General features: G+C 53.0%; 8 protein-coding genes across 8 annotated transcripts; 5 read left to right on the forward strand and 3 right to left on the reverse strand.

Moving 5' to 3' along the window:
* Nucleotides 1-661: 661 nt before the first annotated feature.
* Nucleotides 662-2,471, reverse strand: MYCGRDRAFT_75274 (uncharacterized protein; the record flags this gene model as incomplete). Its single annotated transcript, XM_003849791.1, has 4 exons — nt 662-1,425; nt 1,622-1,735; nt 1,787-1,974; nt 2,029-2,471. The coding sequence occupies 4 exons, from the start codon at nt 2,382-2,384 to the stop codon at nt 662-664; spliced, it is 1,422 nt and encodes a 473-aa protein (XP_003849839.1).
* Nucleotides 2,472-2,953: 482 nt separating this feature from the next.
* MYCGRDRAFT_48216 (uncharacterized protein) lies at nt 2,954-4,055 on the forward strand (the record flags this gene model as incomplete). The annotated part of the gene is made up of 3 exons (XM_003849224.1): nt 2,954-3,009; nt 3,205-3,400; nt 3,594-4,055. 3 exons carry the CDS (start codon nt 2,954-2,956, stop codon nt 4,053-4,055), a joined length of 714 nt encoding a protein of 237 aa, XP_003849272.1.
* Nucleotides 4,056-4,606: 551 nt separating this feature from the next.
* Nucleotides 4,607-5,323, reverse strand: MYCGRDRAFT_17511 (uncharacterized protein; the record flags this gene model as incomplete). The annotated part of the gene is made up of 1 exon (XM_003849790.1): nt 4,607-5,323. A coding segment is annotated over one exon (717 nt), but the record flags the coding sequence as incomplete, so codon positions are not given.
* A 1,476-nt stretch (nt 5,324-6,799) lies between these two features.
* Nucleotides 6,800-8,201, reverse strand: MYCGRDRAFT_95511 (uncharacterized protein; the record flags this gene model as incomplete). The annotated part of the gene is made up of 3 exons (XM_003849789.1): nt 6,800-6,990; nt 7,156-7,924; nt 8,037-8,201. The coding sequence occupies 3 exons, from the start codon at nt 8,199-8,201 to the stop codon at nt 6,800-6,802; spliced, it is 1,125 nt and encodes a 374-aa protein (XP_003849837.1).
* Nucleotides 8,202-10,335: 2,134 nt separating this feature from the next.
* On the forward strand, nt 10,336-11,136 carry MYCGRDRAFT_95512 (uncharacterized protein; the record flags this gene model as incomplete). Its single annotated transcript, XM_003849225.1, has 1 exon — nt 10,336-11,136. One exon carries the CDS (start codon nt 10,336-10,338, stop codon nt 11,134-11,136), a length of 801 nt encoding a protein of 266 aa, XP_003849273.1.
* A 2,952-nt stretch (nt 11,137-14,088) lies between these two features.
* MYCGRDRAFT_95513 (uncharacterized protein) lies at nt 14,089-15,140 on the forward strand (the record flags this gene model as incomplete). The annotated part of the gene is made up of 4 exons (XM_003849226.1): nt 14,089-14,511; nt 14,727-14,801; nt 14,880-14,916; nt 15,007-15,140. 4 exons carry the CDS (start codon nt 14,089-14,091, stop codon nt 15,138-15,140), a joined length of 669 nt encoding a protein of 222 aa, XP_003849274.1.
* Nucleotides 15,141-15,600: 460 nt separating this feature from the next.
* Nucleotides 15,601-15,918, forward strand: MYCGRDRAFT_95514 (uncharacterized protein; the record flags this gene model as incomplete). The annotated part of the gene is made up of 1 exon (XM_003849227.1): nt 15,601-15,918. The coding sequence occupies one exon, from the start codon at nt 15,601-15,603 to the stop codon at nt 15,916-15,918; it is 318 nt and encodes a 105-aa protein (XP_003849275.1).
* Nucleotides 15,919-17,035: 1,117 nt separating this feature from the next.
* Nucleotides 17,036-17,757, forward strand: MYCGRDRAFT_95515 (uncharacterized protein; the record flags this gene model as incomplete). Its single annotated transcript, XM_003849228.1, has 3 exons — nt 17,036-17,205; nt 17,338-17,410; nt 17,698-17,757. The coding sequence occupies 3 exons, from the start codon at nt 17,036-17,038 to the stop codon at nt 17,755-17,757; spliced, it is 303 nt and encodes a 100-aa protein (XP_003849276.1).
* Nucleotides 17,758-20,295: the final 2,538 nt, after the last annotated feature.

Genomic DNA, 20,295 nt, shown 5'->3' on the forward strand with positions numbered 1-20,295 from the left:
TTGATCGCTTACCGTTCATGGACGGCGTCGGAAGTGAGATGCCGGACGTCAGGCACGTTCAGAGGGTTTGCGCACTGCGCGCAGGAGACCAGATCAACCGCCACAGCATCCATCTGGGCCGACAGCCACGCAGACCAGCAGGACCGACAAGTTTCGCTTCCGTGTTCACAAATGCCGCCAATTTGTTCGAAGGAGGGAAAGTCCTCCGCACAGCGCTCGACTTCGCATGCAATGCATTGCGCAAGTTCTGGAGGAGCTGGTGCTCCGGCGCAATGCCCAAAAGCAGGCTGGCGAAGGTTGCGAGGCCGATTGCGGACACGCCGGTTGCGCCCACATTGATCTTGTGGGCGTTGTCCAAGACTCAGCCGCGGGATTCGACTGAGTATTGCATTGATCGTCGGATGGGCGCGGGGTGGGTCGCCGTGGTGGATGTTATCCTGCGACATGGTCGCAAGCGGAGCCGTGAAGGAGGTGGCAGATGGAGTTGAAAGAAGAAGTGGGAGATGCATAGGCAATTTGATGGACTACAAACGGAGAAAGCGATGCGAGGCGGATCGAGCCGTCGAGCTCGCAAGCCGGCGGCTCGGTGAAAGAAGACGAGCATGTGAAAATGATATGAGAAAAAATGGAGTGAAATGCAAGCCTGCAAGTATTGAAAAGTCTAGCAGCCCAAATACCTCTCCTCCACCCACCTTACCTCCATATCATCCACGACTCTACAAGCCACGACTTTGATGGAAGGGTAGACGCTCATCAGCCTATTCAGACCGTTTCTCCCAGCCATGTAAGTCACGAAGACGATGCGATGCTCCTTGACGCCGTGGTCGAGCAGCACCCGCACAGCCATGAGCGCAGCACCTCCGCTCGACATCTGCGGGTCCATGAGCAGCACGCGCTTGTGCTGGGCCACGTCCGCGGAGAGCTTGTAGTAGTGCAGCTCTGGCTCACCGGTGCGGAAGTTTGTCTGAATTAACATTCGACCGATGCGACAATCCGGGATGACTCGCTTGAGACCGGTCTCGAGGATCGAGCCACCACGGAGGATGACCACGGCTGAGACTTCGCCGTCGAGCTGCAGTCCTTGGTAGGTCTCGCCAGGTACTGGGGTATTCACCGTCTTGGCCTTGTAGCACAAGCCAGACTCGTACGCTTGTTCCGCCAGCATGCCTGCTAAACGGTCAAAGTAGAAGATGAAATCTTCCCTGCACAATGAAGGATCCATCAGCATCGTGTTGATGCCGCGCACTTGGTTCGTGGGCTCCAAGATCACCACATTCTTCGACAGCGAAGCATCATCTGCCACTTGCCCAAGGCGGCGGAGTTCAAGCTGGTGTATTGCAGACTTCTCGTCCAGAGTCTTGTGGATCCTGTCCGAGACCATGCTGATTGCGACCTTGTTCTCGATGCCTCGTGGGACGATGATGTCTGCCGCATGAATTGTGTCAGCTGTGGTCCTCTCCAAATTTGCTTTTGTGTAGAGGCGAGTGTGAAGGATTTGGATCAGACAAAAAAAAAGATGGTAAGTGTTTTTCCTCAAGAGTTTCGGTTGAACTATGCTTGTGTTTGATCATCACAATGGGACGGAGGGCCAGTGCTTGGATTCATGAAGTTATCAACGTACCTGCGACATTTCGCTGCGGCTCAACGTATTGGTGAAAGTTGGGCTTCACAAAAGAGAACCACTGCTTAATGCAGCCCTCAATGTCTCGACCTCGCTCACGGACATCGCGGAGAACTGGTTCTGGGTCAGCTGGCTGCGTTCGTGAGGCAAAGTGACATTACTCACGTCTTCGGGACAAACACAGGTCGGCATCGGCCTCGGTGAAGATCTTCAGGTCCAAGAGATCTAGCACTCGCTGATCGTGAAGAGCGAAAATGCCTTCAAGAACCAGTACATGGGGAGAGTAGATCGTAGTGGTATGCTCCAGCCTTGCATGCTTCTCGAAGGAGTATACCGGGATATCTGCCTTTTTACTTCATCCAAATGTCAGCGGTGGCGGAGGAGCCTGGGCAGAGGACTGGGCATACCCGGACTTGATATCCCGAAGCTTCTCCACCAGAACATCAAAGTCAATGGCTTCTGGAGCATCGAAGTCGTATTCATTTCTGAACGCGGTTCGAGACTGCTCTGGCGTCAAAGGCTTGTAGAAGCTGTCCATGGACAGAATCACCACCCATGGCAGCGACAGCTCCTTGATGATGGCCAGTGACAAAGAAGTCTTGCCCGAGCCGGAGCTGCCAGCAATGCCAATGATGGAGGTGTCAGCCCATGGCGGCGAGTAGTGAGCGCGTGGTGACTCGTCGCCCTGACTTTTGGGTGTTGAGATGGGTTCCTGCAGCTCGGCAAGGGAGCTCGTCGGGAGCTCGAGATAGGGTACGCTCATCGCAGTCGCATGGACAATACCGAGGCTGAGACTACGATCGTCCACATCGTCGTCGGCCGGGACTGACTGGCGATGAAGAAGATTGAAGGCGCAAGTGGAGACGGAAAGATGAAAGAAAATCGAGCAAGGTTGAGCGAAGATGGTCCTCCGCGCGAGTCTCTTCTGGGACTAGCCTGCCAAGCATCTCAGGTCGGTTCTTTTCGCAGAGAAGCTCGACCTCAGCTTTGATTCTAATTCCTCCCACCAACATCGATCTACCGCATCTCACATCTCATCGCCCTTCATCTCCTCCCGCGATGAGCCGAATCTTGCGCGGCCTCCAGCTTCGAGAAGATATGTTGGCCTTGCGACGAGATTTCTAGGAGACTGAGTACGGAATGGTACGTTGCACTCAGCCTGTCATGCCTTCTCCCACGCGCCCAATACCCATCGGCTACCGGCCGTGGACTCAACGCCGCAATGCCATATTCACCCAATCGCTCTTCGACAACTTCTACCTGCCACATGATTCCTCCACTGACTCGTCTTCTTCCTCATCGCAGACCTCATCCACATCCGCAACCGCCAGCATGCGATCCGCTCTGCTGTTCGAACAGAAAGTCGAGGAGATGAAGCCCAGCAAGAGGTATGCACCGATCTGCCAGTCCGACCATCCGACACCTCCCTGCCCTTCACATGATGTGTTAAAAAACAATTGGGAATCTCTCCTAGAATTTCGTGCGGAGAAAAATTGATTGTACCTCTGAACGAATACGCCCTCACAACTTCCATCCGACACAATGAGTGGACATGGACAAAAGCTGACATTACTCTGCTTCAGTGACATCAACTGGGTCATCATGGACTATCTCGTCTCCGAGGGATATCCAGGAGCTGCTGCAAAGTTTGCCCAGGAGACAAATATCTCTCAGCCCTTCGACACTGATGGCATTCGAGATCGCGTTCAGATCCGCAGCGCTATCCACGCTGGGAAGATCGACGAAGCGATTGATCTGATCAACGAGCTTGATCCACAGGTACGCTACATCTCTCCCCATCACCACCCCCTTCGAAATGATTATTTGTTTCATGCACCACTCATATCCAGCCCACGTGCTGTTGATGAGACACAACTACAACACTTCAGTCCTCAGTATGATCCAGAAGACTTTACCACACTCGTTCCATGCCGCGCCGATTTGTACAGCAAGCTGACATCTTTGTGCTAAGATACTCGACACCGACCACATCCTCCACTTCGATCTCCTTCAGCTCCAATTGATCGAGATCATCCGATCGATCCTGAACAAGCCCGACGGCGGCAATCCACAATCAAGCGAGTTTCGCCCCGCGCTTGAGTTTGCCACGGAGCAGCTCTCGCCCCGTGCGCCGACCGACCAGAAATATCAGCAAGCTTTGGAGCGGACAATGGCATTGATGATCTTCCCGCCGGACAAGATGACGGCGGAGTTCAAGGTGTTGCTCGACTTGAAGCTGCGCGAGACCGTTGCCGACAGCGTCAATGAAGCCATCTTGAACAGCAAAGGTCAGCGACCCGAAGCAAAGATTCGTCAACTGGTCCGCGCGAGAGCCTGGGCTGAGATGCAAGCACGGGAGGCCAAGGTTCAGCTGCCGGAGACTCTTCCGATCGGGCTGGATGGTCCGGTTGACGGCGATCCAATGGTCACTTGAATCACGAATTGATGATACCACACTGGGAATGATTGAAATTAGCGACGGCGTTGGTGGCACTGCCTGCGGACTCAATGAAACTATTTTTATGAAAACGACATTATTTCTCTCCCGTCACCGCGCCACACTGCATGAAAATCAAAGGTACCAAGTCCTCTGCGAGCATCCGTCCGGTTCACACGAGACTAATATGCGCAGCGCCCGCAGTATCCGCAGTCGTCCTTGTCACACGCAGTGAAGTTATCACCTCCACTGCTACCGTAGTCTGGACTTTCGCCTCCGAATCTGCCGCCTCCATAGCTGCCCGCAAAGTCGCCGTCGGAGTCGACAACGGAACTCGATCTCCTCGTCACCGTTTCCCGTTGGGCAAGCTCTTCAAGCTCATCCGGCCCGCGAGCCACGGCAGCCGCGTCGTCAACATCGCTCTTCCCAATTGGCATGTCAACAGGGCTTGGAGACGATGGACGCGACTTTTCGACTGCGTTCCGGTCGGTCATATCCTGCAAAAGCGTACGAAGCTGCCTCTCGGACGAGCTCGGAACAAAATGCATCCAACTGGTCGGTGCAAGAGCCATGTGTCGACCTTTGCCGTTGTACCTCGGAGTTTGCGACAGCTGAATGCGAACGACAGTCTCAGCCTCGATCTTTCTCCACCAAGCATCGCACAACTTCTGGCGGTAGGCTTGGCGCAGGTGCGGCATGAAGGTGACATCTTGAGCGCAGTACTGTTTCATATCTTCCGACAGAGGACGCTGGTCGAAGACGGAGTACGATCCGCCTCTGGCCGGATCGAACAACTTCCTGCCCTGGTCTTTGACGGTCTGCCACTGTCTTTTCTCGGCATGACCGATAGTGTGGTCGCCGTCGATACACTTGGCGAGACCGTTGACGCATTTCTTGGAGAAGTTTCGGGATGCCAGTTCCATCAACTGCAAGTCTTCGATGCCGGCGACGCGGACCCTATACAGACTGTACAGGGCATCGGAGTCGTTGCGGATGTCGAAGAAGACCTTGATGATGTCGGGAGATTCCATGACGGACTTGAACGTCCGGCCATTGTCGTCCGCGGTGCTGAAAGCCTTCTGTCCAAGCGTGGTAATATCGATGAGGTAGACGTCCTTCTCCGGTTCGAGCAGAATCGTGATGAGCGACAAGGTGCCCGCGCGAGACAGGTCGTTGCCTTCCAGGTCCATGTAGAGTCTCGGTGGCTGCCCGAGGGTCTCGCCCAGACCACCGAGAAAATCGGCTAGAGCAGCGGTGGTGTCGATGAAGATTGGCTCCATTGCGAGATGTGGTTAAACCAGAACCACAGCACTGGCGGCTGGACCGACCCTCTTATGCCTGGTCGACTTTACAACAAACACCGCACACATTGTTTGGCAGCAAAGGATGGAAGCATTTCGACACTGCTCGGTATGTCTCTCATTGGTTCGATTGCTACCATGCCGTCGGTTTAAGGCATACCATTTCTTTGTCTCCACTCCTCAAGCATTGGACCCACGGATTTGAGCTGTCTTTTGGAACCGTCTTACCCAATCTGACCCTGCATGTATGTGAGGCATACCATGGCAGCAGCCAATGATGCATCCCGAAGCTGCAAGGAGAACGATAGCTGCTAGCGCAAGATCGTCGGAGCTCTCATGCTAAGGCATACCATCGAGCCAGCCAATCATTCCTCGCCAAGCTGAAAGAGCTGCAGCAGCTTCGCTGAAGCATATATGCCACCGCACCTCGTGTCACAACGATCTTCTTTCTTTCCTAGCTGGCCCTGGTGGTGCCGCTTATCCGTTCTTTCCGCAATTTTGATTTTGCTTTCTGCGGCTGGTTTGTTCTTCTTGCATTGCGACTCCTCCCGACCAGCAGGTCTTATCTCGACTCCTCTTGAAACTTAGGGGTTCCTATTTCTAGCCAGCTTCCGTTGGGCTTATCCGGACCTGGAGATCTTCTAGAATTACATCATCACAATCTTGAATCCCCTCCTCAGACCGTTTGTCCCTCCTGGTTGTCCGGAGGTAGCGGGCCTTTACCCCAGTGGCCGTGGGAATCGAGACCAAGCAACTCTTCTTCTGCTGGACAGGAGAACGCAGTTTATGAGCGCAGTCAGCCGTCGTTTGTTCCAGTTGCAGTTCCTCTGCAACAGCCTAATCGCTCTTTCACCCATCAAACACCAAATCCACCACCACCTCGAGAATCTTCCACATCGCAACAGACCGCTCCAGCACCAGGCGCATTTCGCTGCGAACACTGCCAGAAGACTTTCGATAAAGCATATCTCCTCAAGTGGGTCTCATAAACTATCGAACACCTCGGGTCGCTGACAAAAGTCATAGCAAACACATCAAAAAGCACACCCGCCCAGCCAAATGTCCGCATTGCGCATATGCATCAGACCTCGAGGCCGACGTTCGTCGCCACTGCGCATCTCAGCATCCGGAAGCGATGTCGTCGAACAACGCATACTACTGTCCAGTTGCGGGCTGCAAAAAGTCCAGAGGCTTCGGGCCAGCTTCGAGGAAAGACAATCTCAATCGGCATATTCGAAACAGCCATCCTGGCGTACCGTTGCTGCCGTAGTTGTTCAATGTGAAAACATTCTTGACAGCGCTTTTTTCATTCTCTACTTCACTCTCCAGTCCGCGGTAAGTACTGAACTCCTACCATCATTTCCGAAGCCGAAAGAACTACTCCTGGTCGCTCACCGCCTGCACCTTGACCGAGTCCGTCTGAACATCAGTACCAGCCTCTTAAGCACCATCTACAACGCTTGTGTTCTCGGCATCATCGCTTGTGATCTTAAGCTCCTCTACTGGATGCGATGGATGGATTTTCTCTCGGACCCTTGGCCGGCCGTCTTTCCTCTGCACAAATCTCGTGTCCTCCTTTGATCGAATGGAGTTCTTGCAGCTGGGATCGTGCGCCTTATTGCCTTTGGCCGCTACACTGTTCCGTCCCAAATACTTCGCTCCGCAACCAATGCAGAACTCTATCTTGCAAGTCGGACACCTTGCTCGCCGACAGCCCTCAGCTCTCTCGGTCCAGAGCCCACAGCCCGGACAGTGAACTGGTCTTTTCTCCTTCGGCCTACTGCGTCCTAACTTACCGATCTGCTCTATAGCGGTGTATCCTTGGGCGAATGCGTCCTTTGTGGCGGCTTCTCCTGCAGCATGGGCTGTCTGCAGGCGGGACTGGTATGCTTCGCAAGTCTTACCCGAGTGCTCGGGAGCCATGCAAGGATGACAAGATTGGCGGCAACACTTCTCACAGGCGATCAACCGTCCATCGGCCGCCGGATCATGAATCTGGAAATGGATACACTCTCCGAAGATGCACTCCCGCTCATTCCTTTCCCGCAGTCCAGCCTGCTTGAGCCGGAACTGATAATGTTCTTTGTCCTCCTTGCTCCTGAGAAACTGATCCACAAGAATCTGCCGGGGAATCAACTCCGCACATGAGAAGCACGCAATCTCCGTCAGAGGATTCTCGATAAGTGAGATCTTGACATGACGGGTGCAGCAGAAATTGCAGGTCCTTTTGCAGGGGTTGATCGGGCAAGAGGGGAATTTCTTGAATTGGCCCGGTGGCTTCGAGTTCATGCAGACGGCGCATTCGATGAGCTTAATGCTGTCGGTGAGGCTGGGTGTGCGGCGCTTGCGTGCAGGTCTTGCCGGGGAGGATGCCGTTGAGTCTGAGCGCAGCCGCTTCCTGCCGTTGGTGAGAGCTATGACGTAAGCGCCCAGATGGGTGGTGCTACTGCTTGTCTTGACTGTAATGCTGATCCAAAGAAGTGGTCGGCCGCGAGACAGTCGAAGGGTGTTGTTGTCGAATGAGAAGCGAGGCAGCTGGAACACAGCATGCCATGCCGCCGTGAGCTTTTACATACAAAAGCAAGCCCGCCTCACATGAAGCTCTCGATGCGCAATTACCTCTATCACACTTTTGCACGACACATCACGACAGAAAGCGAAGCAACGAGCCGCTCACCCGGATTACCGGAACGACACTTTCCAGGCTTGCGTGGATGATGTGGCTCGCCGTCGAACCATGCACATGAAAGCGGCCGGTCTCCAGCAGAGAGATGGACTGGGTGCCACTGTTTGCCGGCCATGCGCATTTCCGTCGCGTGTTGGCTGGCAGCTGCCTTCTCATGAAACATGCGAACGGTCTACGGTGAAGATTTGCAGTTTATGCGGGCTTCCGACGGCAACTGGCTCGACCTTTCCCGTATCCAGGATTAAGCTCAATCTCACGACTCTAAAGTGGGCATCTCCCAGAAATCTTGTTGTTGGAATCTCGGTAAGGTGACCAGGCCGCTCGTTTGCATCTCCCCACAATGCCATGCCTCTCTTCGCCCTTCGCTTTGACGCCTGCCTTCCTTGATCCACCATCAGTTCTAACGAACCATGCTTTTAAACGATCACACTATTCTCCGCTTATGACACCATTAATATCACCACAGCACCACTTATATCTACAACAGAATTTCGTCCGATTTAATCCAGATTCCCAAACGCTCGCAATTCCAGCGTAAGTCGCTGCAAGCCTCGATTCCAATGCCTCGTGTTCACAGTTTTCCCAAAGAATGCCAGTCCTCCGTCTCAACTAGCAGCACGTCGACCCCGTCGTCCTGGACAGCGATGAGAAGGATTCTCGACCACTTCGAGAGCTGAACGATGTTCGGCGGCGCCGCGATGCTAAGGAGCTCCGTGCCTTCGATCTGCGACTCCCGTACCCACGAGACCCAGGACCCCGACGGAACTTGCCACCACCCATTCTACGCCGTGTCGAAGCGCCACCACCGTATCACGCTAGGGTACTGCAGCAGCGGCGCCCTCATGCTGCAGTGGCTCCAGCTGCAGCGGTTCGAGCACTAGCCCGCGCAGCAGGAGTAGCACAAGCAGCAGCAGCACCTCCAACAGCACCTCCAGCAGGCCCTCAGGTCGAGAACGCAGGATTGTTCCACTCATACGTCCATGGGACCATCGATCGAGCCAAGCCACCGCTGGAGTCCGCCTCCGCACAACCTACATTCGAACTCTTCGATCGATTATACCTAGCCTACTCAGCAGCCCGACCAAGCTCAGATTCAAGAGAGCGAGCCTCTTTGGAGAAGCTGTGCCGTGTCATCTTCTGTGCTGGACGGACTGATCCCACCGGCCTTGCCCGCCTGCACGAGAAGTGGAACGTTGCGGAGTTGATCTTGGAGGCGAGGCGAGTCTCTACCGACAACATTAATTAAGAGAAGAGGAAGACATTGATATTCTGTGCTAATCAACAGGACAGGCTGTTGCGGGCGTCGAAGCAGAAGGAGAGCTCGTTTATCGCGGCGAAGGATACGTGCCGTACGGTTATGCGTGATCTGGAGCGCTTAGTAGGGGACGTCTAGGAAGATAGATGGAAAATTAAAATGGACGCTCGACGCTGTTCTTTTGTCTTCGAACGTGGTCACCTCTGGCGGACCGACACTAGGAAGACTTGTTGCATGAATCTACGGGTACGGATTACCCCGGCGCTTTCCTTTGTCGAGACTATAGGTGTAGAGCTAGGTGAAAGTCAACTTTGGCTGCATGAAATGGAAAGAACCGGAAACCCCGATGCTACGGTCCTTCCTCCGTTCGATCTACATTTGTAGAAGATTCATCTTCGACAGTCCGTGAGCTGCGAGACCTCAACCTACGAGAGTGTCCAATGACCGGAATCTGTGTGCGATCTAGCCTGTTCAATCGAGACCCGGACTTGGAGTCTCTGAACCTTGTGACATGTGGAAAATCACTGCTGAACTAGAATCGTTGGATCACACCGGTAAACCTCGACTTCAATCTACGGAAAGGACACTCTAGGCGCGGTAAGTGAAAGACGAGCTCTACATCTGATTAACATCTCGCTCACATAAGAACGCTTCCAGACAATTGCCATCTGCTTGCACGCTGTTCCTTCATCACATGCATTCACTTCAAGGCAACAGCGGAACGTAGCTTGAGCTTGGACCAGCAATCACCTGTCTCTGCTATATCTCTACGTCTACTTCTTGTTCAACCCTCGATCCTATACCACATTCAACGTCATCACCTTCGACACCCACACATCAAAGACATCTACCCTTTCACCATTCCACAGCACGACGAACAGTTTCGAGCAAGAAAGAAACATAGCAGACCGCAGGGACGAGAGTTCGGCTGATCCTTCGACACCTGATGGTCGTGACATTTCGCAGCAAGCGCAGCAGTCCGAAGCAGTCGGTCGTGTTGACCCGTCTCAGCAGGCGTCTAGACGGCGAACAAATATGGCAGGCAATGGGGGCGACAGTATCTTTGTGACGCCAGGACCAGAGGACCTCAACCTCGGCAGCTTCAATCCGCGAGGCATGGCGGGCGCAGCGCGCATGGGATCAGATGAGGCGGACTTGTCACAGCGACTGGAAGGTCAGGTCAATATGCAACAAGCCCGTCAAGCGCCGTTCCAGGCTCACATTTCTTCCCATCCTCAACAGCCAGCAGCCGCAGAACATACGCCGCACCTCACAGCCGGAAGACCAGTCCAGATGCAGGCCGCTCCAGCGCAAGCCGCTCGAAGACGGCAGACACACCGCCAGACACGACGAGGCTCGGCCCCTAGCCAGCAAGCTCCAGACCAAGAGCTAATCGTCATCCCAGACGATGGTGACCCACCCTTGGTAACATTCCGTTTCAACGGAGCCGTTGCGACCATGCCCAAGACGAGAGTTACTCGATTCGTAAAAGCTGAGGGAAGCAAGGTCTTCCAGAGCCAAGCGCATCACACGCTCATCGACGCGCATGAAGCGCAGTTCAAAGATACTGCCTTGGTCATCTCGAATCCCAAGACGACCAAAGGTTACATTCTCCAGATGTACCAGTCGTCGTGGAAGTCGAAATTGGTGAGGAGCTGCACTGCAAAGCGAAGCTACCTGCACACTGTCGAAGGACTGAAGGACCAACATGCATGGGATCACGAGCGCAGTTCTTACCAGACCACGATCGTGGAGCCTAACGTGCGCATCTTGGCGCAAGCGGAGAGAGATCTGGCGAAGATGGACGCCTTGATCGCTTTCTTGAGAAACAACTGAGGCCGGCAAAGTCATCGACACCCGGGCAATGCGGACTTCACGAACTTCACGCCTCCGCATTTCACAGACTGTCATCTTGCTAGCGCGCATTCTTTCCGCCCGGCGGGATCATCGAAGTCCTGGGCTTATCATACGGAGAGGCAGCACCGAAATAGAGAGCAGATACGGAGCGTTGCTCCTCTCTACGCGGCAGACTCGCTCTCAACTCTGTTCTTCTGCCCTAAGAATTCGATCTCTTCTCCTCCGCTCTCGACCAAAGCAGTGCAGAGTTACACTTCTCGCAGCGGCTCCCGGTCTAAGCATCTTCCAACCGAACACTTTAGCCGCAGGACATGGCTGCGTCCCAAAAGCTGTCACCAAGCGCTCAGCCTACACACCACTTTCCCGGCAGCGTCATTAGAGCCTTGCCTTTTAGATACCGAGACGCAGCGCTCCAGAATGGAGAAGCTACGGAGAGTTGGTCGTCTTTTCTTTCTAAATTAGCACTGCAACACTAGGAATGTTAGTGCTGCAATACTGCACCTACACAATCACATGCCAAAAATTATCGTACTTCTTTAATCGACGCATAACTTCTTTATAAGCAAGGAAGACGACATCAAACTCCGCAAGACTAATAGACTTCCTCGTACGCAAACCTTCGTCCAAAAGCGGACTTTCTCGCACGCAAATCTTCGTCCACAGGCAATCGCCATGGTCGCGTGTGCTTCTCCCGACAGGCTGATCAAAGCTCTGCGTTTCAGATACCGAGACGCAGTCCTCCTTTGACGAGGGGCTACGGAGTCTTGCTTTCCTTTGCTTGCTTTACGCACACAGATCACCAGGAAGCTAGCGGGCAAAAGTGCTATTCGAATCATCAGTATTAAATATCTTATGAAACAATTAAGAGCCCAGCTCACCCAAAATCGATTAGTGATGAGTCCGCTCAATCCCTCTCGAATCTTCTTTCCTCCTATACGGATGGACGCAGCTTTTAACGAGCACATGCGGCTGTTTCGACTTAGTGTCCAGTACAGTACGTATCGAGGGCAAGATCTTGGACTTAGAGTACCTCCTTAAGCTTCGGGCTTCCGTAAGGAAGAAGCAAAAGAAAGACAGTCGGTTATAGCCATTTTATGCCTCAGGCACTTATTCCTGCGGTGATTAACATCGAGTCGATTCAGGGGTTAAGGTGCACCGCGTCGCAACTTTAATTCGACCTCTGCTAGATCTACTTACCAGTCGAAACCAAGGAGCAGCATCTCGTTCGCATTACTGCAAAATGCAAAATGTTGCGGAGTGCGCGTCGGCGCATACGCCCTATTACCGTTCTCGATTGGTTGAATTCAACGACGACGATTTTACACGACGCGCCAAAAATCTCTTTACTTCGGTATGCCCTTTAGTCTTGGCCGCATCGAAACAGTAGTATCGCCGGGGGTTCGTTTCCACGCACTTACAAAGCCTTGCGATCGGACCAGTATGACTGAATTCATCGTCCCGCCGAGATCGATAAGTGACGCTATGCTGCATATTTGACGTAGCACAAATCGATTCTTCCCTCCTGCGCCTCTCGAGCTCATCCCTTGCTTGCAAATCGACCGGTGAGTCCCCCCATCTCTGATCTTTGCTCTCCACCTACGAATTCCTCCCTTACTGCAGCACTCCCTCTACACCTTTACTCTATCCGATTCTGCGATAGCAGTAACGAATTCACAAGCTTCGATGAAGGAGAAGCAGAAAGAACAGCCCGACGGCGTTGCCAGCTGGACTGTTAGTTCCAAAGGTCTCCTTCTAGGGTGGGTTCTTGTATTTTCGGTGGAGTTCGTTTTCCGAACGGCATACTTCATAGTCCGAGATTCCAGCAGAGGTCTGTCGAAGCATGCATAAATACAATAAGATCTCCAGAACTGATTAATATAGGCACACGAGACGGATCGATACCTTTACAAGCGCAGTGCCTTAGTAACCAAGGCTGCACCTAGGATGACACGAGTTGTGACCGCCATCATCGCTACTTAGTACCTATGTGCGCTCAGTGAAGCACCGCTTCCGGCGCAAACTCACGAAGAAAAGGCCGAAAGCCTAGCGCTTAACGTAGCTAAAGCGTGCGGAAGGCAAGATTACGGGAGCAGCTATAAGGACGAGGTCGACGATGAAGCCTCGACTTCGCACTCCGGTCGTATGTCCAATGTGGAAGCCGCTCCACGATCTGCTAGCAGCGTTAAGCCGGAGCAAATCAGGGACCCCAAGGTGCACAGGACGATGTTCTTAACTGTTGTGCTATCGTCCTTCTAGGGAACATACATACCGTTCGTGTACTTTCGCATCCGGAACCACTATAGAGGTCAGCCTTCGTACTATACCCGCTGAGACGTCCTGTGAATATGACTAACCGGCGACAGGTACACCTGTAGGAAATGCTCGACTTGAGATACAATGCATGCACGAAGGATGTTAGTACGAGGACTTGATAGTTATGACGGCGATGTCGGCGCTTGTCGTGGGATTTATTGTTGTGGTGCGCAACGAGCAATTTCCAGCACCTACTCTGGCCGGCGGCGAAGAGAGGCTGGAAAGCGGCGGAACGAGCACCATAAATGTGTAAAGACTCTGGCCCAAAGCCTGGAAGAAGGATGTGAGCTCGCAGTCTTCTTCACACGGACTTAGGGCGTTTCTCGTTCGTTGGAGTTTGGAACTGTGTTAGGGTGATCGTGCGGTAATGCAATGAATAAGACGAGCGTAGACCGGACAAGGCCGCTCCGGTGAAGACTGACTTGCCCCTTGCTGACATCTTTTGACCGCGCCTTAGCTTCACATTCCTCGATGACAATTTGCAACTGCGCCTTGCTATTTCTGAGCGATCGTCAAGAGCATATAGTGCTTTGGCCTCGATCAAATTGGTCGTAATACTCTAGTACTCCAGCAATCCAGCGAGTTCCCTCGCATATTAACAGAATCCGAAGGAACAATATGCTTCACCTATCCTGCGCAAGATTAGGAGATCTCTCCAACCTGCCGCCATCCTACATCGAGCTCCAACCAGGCTCGAGCGCTAATGCAACGCATCAAGCAAAGCAAGAGACGACACCGAGGATGCCCGCGGCCACTCAAGACGCCGGCGATGACAGCCCGGGGCTCGATTCGGAAGCTTCTCGGCCACCACGACCAGAGCTACGTACCCGCGCCGAGCTGGCAGCCGATCGAGACGCCGCTCTGCTTGCCCATCAGAAGACCCGACTTGAGCTGCATGAAGCCCAGCGTGCATACAGCACTGGTCCCGGCATGACGGGGAGACGGGCATATTCAGCCCTGTTTTTCTTGTTGATTGTCGGGTGTGGGACCGGACTGGCGATTTGGTGGTACAAGAGTCCGAAGCGGACGACGCAGGCGACGGTGTATACGGCGCAGACGTCGGGATATGGAGGGCATCGCTGAAAAATTTCGAGTTCTGGCGAGTTCTGGCTATCGAGCCGAGAGGAGAACGCTAATATGGCTGCACGAGTGTGGTTGAAAGGTGCGGTTCGGAGCTAGATTCGGTAGCGATATCGATGCATCGTGTCTGCGATCAGATTTGTCCTATCCTAGAGCTGCAAAATGTTTACCCGCAGGTCGGTACGGCTGCGGTTATAGACTCGTTCATCCCTTGCATCAGCAGCGAGACTGCGCACCGCACATCTCGAGAGGTGAGTGCCTCCGTGACACACTTACGTCTTTCAAAATCTCACCTCAGTATCGCAAACTCTGATAATTGCAAACGAAAGCTAGCAAACAAAATGGAGACCAACGCAGACCATTCCAGTAAGCCAACTTCCCACCCCACCAGGCTCAATCGTTCTGAAGCAAAAGACCTCTCCGCAGAGCCTCCTTCCAACCTCCTGCTCCACCTAGATCCGAGCGCCAGCATGCGAAACGATCTCGAAGCTCTCCAGCAAGCAGACGCAGAGCAGCGCACCTTCACGGATCTGCGCACACTTACCAAGCTCGGCAAAGACCTGAACGCCGCGCAAGTCGCCTATCTCTAGGCAGGGGAGATCCTTAAAAAGGCCCAGATTTCATACGATCTAGGAGGCGGTTACAGATTGAGCGGGGTAGAAGTGGGCTTTGCTTTTGTGAGCGGATTGGTCATAGGTGGTTGTTTGGTTCTGGGTCTGGTTTGTTCGAAGTAAACGGTGTACTTTACTGTACTCGGCTCGGCTGGCCTGTGGCTATCGTGGTGGAGGCAGAATAGTTTGAAAGATAGCCATCGAGCTCGAGGCTTCGTCCATCGTGCGAGCTCCTGTGCCTGATTGCGAGACACGGCTGTGCATTGTCAACTTCACCGGTCCTCGGGGACTCCGTATTATCCCTTGCTTCGACATATAGCTGCGCCTCCTTGTTCTACCGAGATCTTCGAACACATGAACCGAGTGTCTCGAAAGGCCAAGCCAGTAGGTAGCGACAGAGCCCAGTTTCGCCGTTTATGAGGAGCTAGCAGTAGCGATAATGCCGACCATCGAAGAGCTGAAGGCCAACATCGCCACCGCTCGAGCCGCCCGCGACCGCGCCGAGATGAACCTGTGGGACGCCTGCAAAGCGCACAAAACCGCAACAAAAGCGAAAGAGACTGTACGCAAAGCGCAAGAATGGGAGGTCAGCCCGGAATGGTGGAAGAAAAATGCTTTCGGTCTGCGTCGTTGCCGGAGTCGTTGTGTTCGTGATCTGATTCTTGATCGGGCTGACTCGGTCCCGTGTGCGAAGCAAGCGGAGCCAGCGATTATTACGAGATATGTGGCCGTTCCGGTGGACACGAGCAGTGGATAGCTGGCTGCCGGACGAATGCTTGCGATGACGCTTGGTCTGCTCGGATACATCCAGGCTCCTTGTTCTCCAGGAAAGCAAGTGTGTGGCATCGCATGGATTTGGAGCTGACGCAATTCGCGGACCGTTATTGTAGTCTTCGGTCAAATTTCAGGCAGTATATCGCTAGTTGCATAGGTTGCCGTGTGTGTCCCTGGCGCTTGGTGATGTATCGAGGCTGTGCGATGTCGAAAAGCATCGTCCCTTGCTTGCGGTCGAATTCTTTGCATCGTTATCTTTGGAACTGTGTGCATACCCTCTCCATACTTAACGAAATGTGCCAGAAAACAAGCTAAAAACCGACTTCTAACAAGACTCGAAAACTTTTCGAGATCCCTCTACCTGCTTCTCGACCATGCGCTATTCTGCTACCGCCACAAAGCTCCAGGCGGCGCCAGCACCGGGAACTAAGCTCGAACCAGAACAGACTATTAAAAAAGAGCAGTCACCGAAATCAGAAACTATCTTTGCAGAGCTCAAAGTCAATTTAGACACCGCCCAGACTCTCCGGTATAAACTTAAGGCCCTTAAAAACGCAAATGCAAAGCGACGGACGCTTGTTAAACTCGGCAAGGATATGAACGCCGCACAGGCCGGGCAAGATCAGACAAACCGGAGCCTCGAAGACGCAAGACGGGCATACAGCCAGGCGGAGGGTGGCAAATTGAATGAGTGGGATCTGTTGCTCTCGTTTATCGGCGGGTTGCTCATCGGAGCTATAATAGCCTGGGAAGCGGCCAAGAGTCGGTACGGGAACCAACAGTAGTTTGTGGTAGTCATGTGATTTGCGGTATTCGGGAGCTGGTCATGAGGATAATGCAACGGATCTCCTGTCCCTCAAAGGATTCATCGGGCTGTGCAAGGCAGCAAGACCAGTTTCACCGGTCGTGGAGCTTTATCCCTTGCTTCAAAGAATGTCTGCGCCTCCTGTCTCCACGAACGTTCCAGACACAGCACTTCGCAAGCACTTCAGTTCCTTGAAGCGTAATTTGCAGCGTTATACATCAGGCCCAGTCCAATCAAAGAAACCCTCCAAGATTCTCGACTGCTGCAGGAAGAAAAGCCAGCCAATACCTCCAACATGTCCGCACCATCATACCAAGGACTCGAGAAAGGCCACGCCGTCAGTCCGATCCCATCAAAACAATCAATCACACCAGAACCAACGCTCGCCGCCCTCAAAGCCAACATCGACACCGCTCAAGCCCTCCACGTCCGCATCAAGCAGGAACTCACGGACGCCGAGAGAGCGTACCAGGAAGCATACTCGAACAGCGCCGAAGGACGGGCCAGGGCTACGACGTCGTGAAAACATAACTTGAGCCTGCTAGCCGCGCACATCTTGATTGGGTTGTGTTTCTGGTGGGCACTGTCGGCCGCTAGCTGGATCGAACAAGTCGAAGCGACTGGAAGGATGAAGCAGGAGGCTGCACGGATAAACTTGGAGGCCGCACGGGTGTGGGCAGCGGCCCGTGTGACGACCACGGAGGTTGTGTATGTTCAAGCTGTGTCGACTAGTGTGTAGCTGAGATGACTCCCGAAGACATTTGTTCCGGGTGGTGGTGGAGGAGGGAGAGTTGTTAGGCAGGTTCGGACTAAGCAGAGATAAGCGAGTATGAATTGGACTTCGATAGGTTGGGAAGTACACATAGTTGCAGATGTGGAACACAGTCGGAGTTGAATGAGGACAATTTGCCAGCTAATGTGCGTTCATCAATGCTTTGTGGCTAGTTATGACCACAGCGTAGCTTTCATGCGGAGTTGTGGAGAGTCTGCCTTCTGATCGGACTGGCAAGTCTGTAAGCGACGCAAGTCGGAGGTTCATACTCACTCGCACCTTGCTTGCACTGCCGACCTGCGCCTCCTGGCTACTTATGGCCAAGCTGCAGGTGGACCAAGCATACTCCCAGTAGGTAGAGCTCTCCAGCGTCCATTCGAAGCAATTCCCATTCGCAACAAAAGTGGTTAGTGCTTGCACACATTCATCTCTACATTCATCCTGACCGGTGGATTAAAGCAGCCCTTGCTTAGGCTCGCTGCGCCTCGCTGCTGCATTCCTAGGCGCAGACCGCATCGCATAAGTACGGTCTTCTCACCATCATCCGACGCTCCAGACGAATCACAACGCACACACCTTGCCCTCAAAGCAATCATGGCCCGCCTACCCAACTCGGCCAAACAAGCCTCCACCTCACATACCATCCTCCATTCAACGCCAAACCCATCACTAGCCACACCAGACACCGAACAGCAAGCCAAATGGAATCAGCATGTCGCTGACCTCTGCGCCGCGGAACATGCACTACAGCGGACCCACGACGACATCGGCGCCCAGCTCCGAGCCGCACGAACTGCACACTTCAATGCGCGACTGCGCACGCCCGAGGGACGGAGACAAGGGATTTTGATCTGTGGTCTCTGCTTTGGGTTTTCGCTTTTGATGTGGCTTTTCGTCCGGTTGTTGTTTTATTTGTATCGATTGCGGTGATTTTTGGGACGGGTTGGTGGGGTGGGAGTGGCTGGCGCTGAGGGGGGCGGTTGGGACGATGGTGGTGTGTTTTGATGCTTTGAAGCTGTTGTGTTGTCAACCTCGTCAAAGTCTTGTGGGAGTAATAGATGTGTATAGAGGTTTGACGGATTAAGAAAGGAGAATCCAGTAGTGTCCTTGTACTCCGGCCAGCTATAGCGCGCAAGCGATGCCAGGAACAACGTTAGCAATGTATAGGCAACAAAACTCACCGGTACAAGTACGTCCCTTGCTTGATCCAGTCGACTGCGCCTTGTCGTCCCATTCCAAGAAGCCGGCCAAATCACATAAGCATCGTCGCTTCGCTATCGCTGAAAGCTCAACCGACACTCATTTTCAAGCCTAGACCCGCTGCTATCACTGCGCGAGCTCCCCTAAAGCCACTCCTCAAGCCGAACCACTTCGCCGTCCCTACTTCAGCCCACTATAGCCACAATAAGCGGACGACAATGCCGATACAGCAGGACCCAACGAACCATCGCCGGTCCGATTCTACCGCAAACAGCCCCAAAATCAAGCCCAGCAAACGCCACACGAGACATCGAAGGGCAAGCGGATCTCGATCAACTCGTCGCCGAACTCAAAGCCGAAAGAGATGCACTACAACTGGCCCCCGACAAGATTTGCGCCGAGCCTGGCGCTGCACAGGGCGCGTATGTCAGAGCATAGCCACGCACGGCGAGGGAAGGAGGTGTGGCTTCGTTGGTACTGTAGTCTTGATCGGCTATTCGTGTAGGATGTATTGGCTCGTAACAAGTGGTGGGTGTTGAAATACGGTGGCTGGCAATGGCTGGCTAGCTCCAAATGGTGTTTATCAGGATATCTCACTCTTAGTTGGTAGTTAGTTCCTTTAATCAATTACTTGACAAGATATCCTTTCAATAGGTTATGAGCCCGGCTTTGCGCCGCCGTCTTTATTCTTTATTCTTCATTGTACTCCGCTTCGTACTTACGGTGCTATACTATATACGAACTAAATGAAGACACCAAAAATAAGAAAGGATTTCATACCTCGGCTAAGCGGATACTCCCGCAAGCCCTTTAAGATAGCTAGGCCTACCTGCTACCTTTTAAAATTCGATAGCTGGAAATTTGATAGCTGGAAGAAAAAACTTCTTTACGCTAAACTACTAGACACCTTAATTACTAACCTCCTTCTTTTCGAGATATCGCGCTAACGATAGATAGCAAAAGGAATATAAGTACCGAGAGCACTTACTCGAAGAAGAGGAGTTACTATAGTTAGCTTGTATCCTTCTTCGATACCTTCTAAACCTCCGAAACCCCTCGAACCTATCGTTACCTCCTTAGGAGCCGCACTCTTCTTAAGAAGTCTATCATCGAACGACGCCTCTCGAGAGACTCTTTCCTATACCTTTTCGAGACTATCGAGACCGAAAATAAGGACATCCGTCGACTCGATTCTCGCACTGTCGCACTAATTCTATTTACCTTCGAAAGCGATTACGAACTAGATGTTAGGATTGCCTCGTAATAAGGCAGGGAAAGACTGAAGTAGGGAAGTATCGAACAATAGGTTTTAGAATGTAACGACTCGATTCGTTAAAGGAGGGAATGGAGGAGGAGAGCCTCCTTCGCTATATATATAGCTACTGCTAGGTTCTATTCCCCTATCCTTTACTTCTCTCGTTATAAGCGGGATCGTCTGTCCCTTCGTAGCCCTTCGATCCTTATCGTTAGGCATTAAGAGGCAAGCTAGATCGGACTGCCTTAATCCGTACGCTATTGCGCTCTTCGTAACTAGGATAGCTCGTTGTTGTGTTCTTCGAAACCAGGTTAGCCTAGCTTAGGGG

This window comes from Zymoseptoria tritici, chromosome 9 (assembly GCF_000219625.1).
Source record: "Zymoseptoria tritici IPO323 chromosome 9, whole genome shotgun sequence".
NCBI lineage: Eukaryota > Fungi > Ascomycota > Dothideomycetes > Mycosphaerellales > Mycosphaerellaceae > Zymoseptoria > Zymoseptoria tritici.